Source organism: Apaloderma vittatum, unplaced genomic scaffold (assembly GCF_000703405.1).
Source record: "Apaloderma vittatum isolate BGI_N311 unplaced genomic scaffold, ASM70340v1 scaffold22217, whole genome shotgun sequence".
Taxonomy (NCBI): domain Eukaryota; kingdom Metazoa; phylum Chordata; class Aves; order Trogoniformes; family Trogonidae; genus Apaloderma; species Apaloderma vittatum.
The window spans coordinates 645-3,936 of NW_009726997.1; the positions used below are offsets into that span (position 1 = coordinate 645).

Here is a 3,292-nt window from a genome sequence, read left to right on the forward strand (position 1 = left end):
GCCTCAGCGGGGTGGGGGGGCAGGAGCCTTTCTCAGCGGGGGGCAGCCAAGCTGCCTCGTGTTTCTTTTGTAATTAATAGGTAAGTGAGGTCAGCTTGGGCTGTTAAACCTTTAACTCGGTCGGCAATGTGGTGTCTGTGCCTCAGAGCTGCCTGCCGGGGGGTTTCCTCACCTGGGCTGGGGCTTTGCTCCCGTGGTTCTGGCAGAGCGCTCGCCAGGCAGCGGCTCTGTCTCAGCTTTTGCAGCGTTTCTCGTTTTATCCCCGTTGCCTTCCGAAACTTCACCTTCACTCCAGCAGCGGTGCCGCGTGGCGTTTGGGGATGTCTTCCAGAGCGGAGAGAAACGTCAGATTAAATACACTTACCCAGCAGGAGGTTTGCAGACAGACTATTTCTCAGGCTGCCGGGAAAAAAACACTTTGTTTTCTCTCTCTTCTTGAAGCGTAAGGCCCGTTGTGCTGCAGAGGTTTTCTGGTTTCTTAGGGATCAGAAACTTCTGCTTTAGCCCGTTGGCTCTAGCAGTGAAAAAGGATGCATGAGAGTAAGCTGAACGTTTGGAAATGCTTAATGAAAAACAGTCTTTGGGGTTGTTTTTTTTTGTCAGTTGGTGTGTTGCTGGGTTTTTTTTCAGATGTCAAATGAGCTTGAAAAACAGGCTGGACATGCTGTCACAGGGCAACAAGACGGGTCTGTCCACAGCCCCGACCGCTCGGGCATCAGAGCAGGTTCCCTCCTGCCAGTGGCCGGTGTCACTGTGTTCCTGGTTTTGGCTAAAGACCACGCGTTTTTGTGGTTTCTCCTTCCAGATATGTTTTTGTTGATGAAGCTAGTTGGTTACTCGTTTTTCCAGCTCAGTTTGGTGGTTTGTTTGTTTCCTCACAATGGAAATTACGGCATTTTTTGGTCCAAGAGTTAAATAGCAGCGCTGGTTACTTCAGATGCTTCTTGTGTCGGCGGGAAGCCTGGTGGACAGAGTTGCCCTTGGTGAGTCCCCCTCTTCCTTCCTCCTCCTTTCACAGCGTGCCTCTTGTCCCTTCTCTCAAGAGACTTTTGCTAATTCCTCAAATCACAACGTTTTTGAGTTTTCTGCATTTCCCTCCAGCGCCCGTGGCTGTGTTTCTCCTGCGCTGGGCTCCTCTCCTGCTCCTGTTTTTCATCTGCTGCGTGGTGGACTCTTGGACAGCGTGAGCTGCACGTGTTAGGTGTGCACAGGGCAGTGCACTTGGTGACTGAACAGCTCTTCCTTTCTCAATGTCCACTTACATTTACGTGCAGGGCAGTTTAATTTTTTCCTCCTCCTGCCCTTTGTTTTTGAATTTCAAGTGCCGTTTTTTGTCTTGAAGTCTCTCAGCTGCCGTGTTTCACTAGGGCCAGGTGAGCTGCGTGTGGCCTGGGCAGTGTAAAGATAAGGAGGGGTACGCAGGGAATAGTTAGCTGTTCACAGAGCTAATTCCAGCCAGGAGAGAGCTGTTAGCTCAGATTAAACAAATACAAAATGTAAATCCTCTCTAATCATACAATATTTTTTTGTTTGTTTTCATCTCCTCTTAGTATCTCTTGACAAAAATTTAATTTAAGGCTTCTCTGCTGTTTGCAGTGTCTGCTTCCAGCAAGGAGAAGCGGGAGGTCTCGTTGATTAGATTAAATATCTGGGTCACTTGCCATTACCTGTGTTTATTCTCTGGTGAGTTTGGATATTGGAAGAGGACAAGATAAAAGGAAACATGTGCAGAAAGCGATAACTGCGGCTGGAGCTGCCCCAGGCAGAGGCCACTTTCTAAATGGATTTGTACACGAGCTTTTCCTGTCCGTTTTGGGTCCTGCCTGAGCAGATACCAGCCATGTGCAAAAAAACTCGCTTCTAGTTTTTCCCCCCTTCTTTTGGGTTAGTGGAGGATCCAAAAGCCAGACTGGACAGTCTTCCCTCCTGTGTGTTTTCCTCAGAGAACAGTGTCGAGCTTTGCGAGTCGTAGTGCTTGGTTCAGGGAGTTAAATAATTTCTTTAAGCTTTGTAAAGGTGATAAACATCATACTCAGCTCCTGGTTTTCTGTAGGTGTGGATTTTTTTCACTCTATAAAAATGTTTCTGCTTTTTTCCCCTCTAGAGCTGGCCGTCTGTATATTTAGTTTTTTAATTTCTTTTTCCTGCTTAGCAAGTTTCTGCCCGGGAACATGGCACTGGGTTGATTTTATTGTTATTACCAACTTTTGAGATCTCTGCACCGAGTCAACGATGAGGCAGAGAAGCAGGTCGGGCAGCCAGAGCCCCAGTGCCTGTGCTCTGCAGATAAGAAGATGAAGGAAAATCAGAAGTCTGGGATAAGAAATGCATTCCGAGTCTGCGTCTTATCCCGTGACAGCGTGTTTCTGAGCGCTTCAGACCAAAGCGCTATGAAAATCCTGCTGGGTTTAGACCTGACCGCCAGAAATCAATCAACACGGCAGGGCGTTTAGACCGTGGCTTCGTGTCTTAAAACTTGTGAGGTTTTTTTTTCCCCCCTTGCTCTTTGGATTGAAGAGTCCTTACAAATCTCCCTCTGAGAAATCGTCTTCTAATCTCTGGCCTGAAGTGAACCACAGTTGGCTTCTCTTCTGTGCTAGCTGTGTCCTTCAGCAAAAAAATCCTCCTCCTCCTTGGTTTACATGGCTTTTCTAGAACCGACCTAATTATCAGATTCCTCTAGTTCTTTGTTCTCTAACCAAGGTCACTTTTTTTCTACCTCCCTGATCCCTGTAGTTCCATCCAGGAATGATGAATTCAAACCGGGAGAGTGAACAAGACCTGCAGCAGATGAGGTTTTGCAAGAGGGTGTTGAGCACACAGCTGTCTTTTCTGAAATTACTTTGTCTTTTGAATCCCGGGGTCTCGTTTTCTCTCTTCTCAGGACTATTTGCTGCTGTGGCTTGTGATGGTCACTAAATAAGCAAGACGGCTTCATCTCTCCTCCTCTTCCTGTTCCCAGCAGACGCGCGCAGATTGGATTAGCTTGTTTGTTTAAAAAAACAACGGTTAATTCGGGTTAATTCCCCGTTGCTTCCATTAAATGCGGTTTCTGAGGACCGCCTGTTTTCGCCTGTAACTTCGTGGTGATCTTCCAGGGTTTTGATCTCTGCAGAAGTCTCTGCTGCAGCTCCTCTCAGCGAGGGTGAAGCACCCGGTTTCGGGGAGGTTGCTGCATGGTCTGTGTGTTGATAACAGCAAGCATGGAGTGTGGGCACTGGAAAATTGGCAGCATGTCACTGGGAGAACACAAAAGTGATGCTGGTACTCGGGTTTGGCAGCAAAGATGTTT

General features: G+C 47.6%; 1 protein-coding gene across 1 annotated transcript in view; it reads left to right on the forward strand.

Annotated features, from left to right (window-relative positions):
- Positions 1-530: 530 nt before the first annotated feature.
- The window catches only part of TMLHE (trimethyllysine hydroxylase, epsilon), a 9,876-nt gene continuing 7,114 nt past the window's right edge, over positions 531-3,292 (forward strand). Inside the window, 1 exon segment of the mRNA XM_009873512.1 lies at positions 531-574. Coding sequence (XP_009871814.1) covers positions 531-574 — 44 coding nt within the window.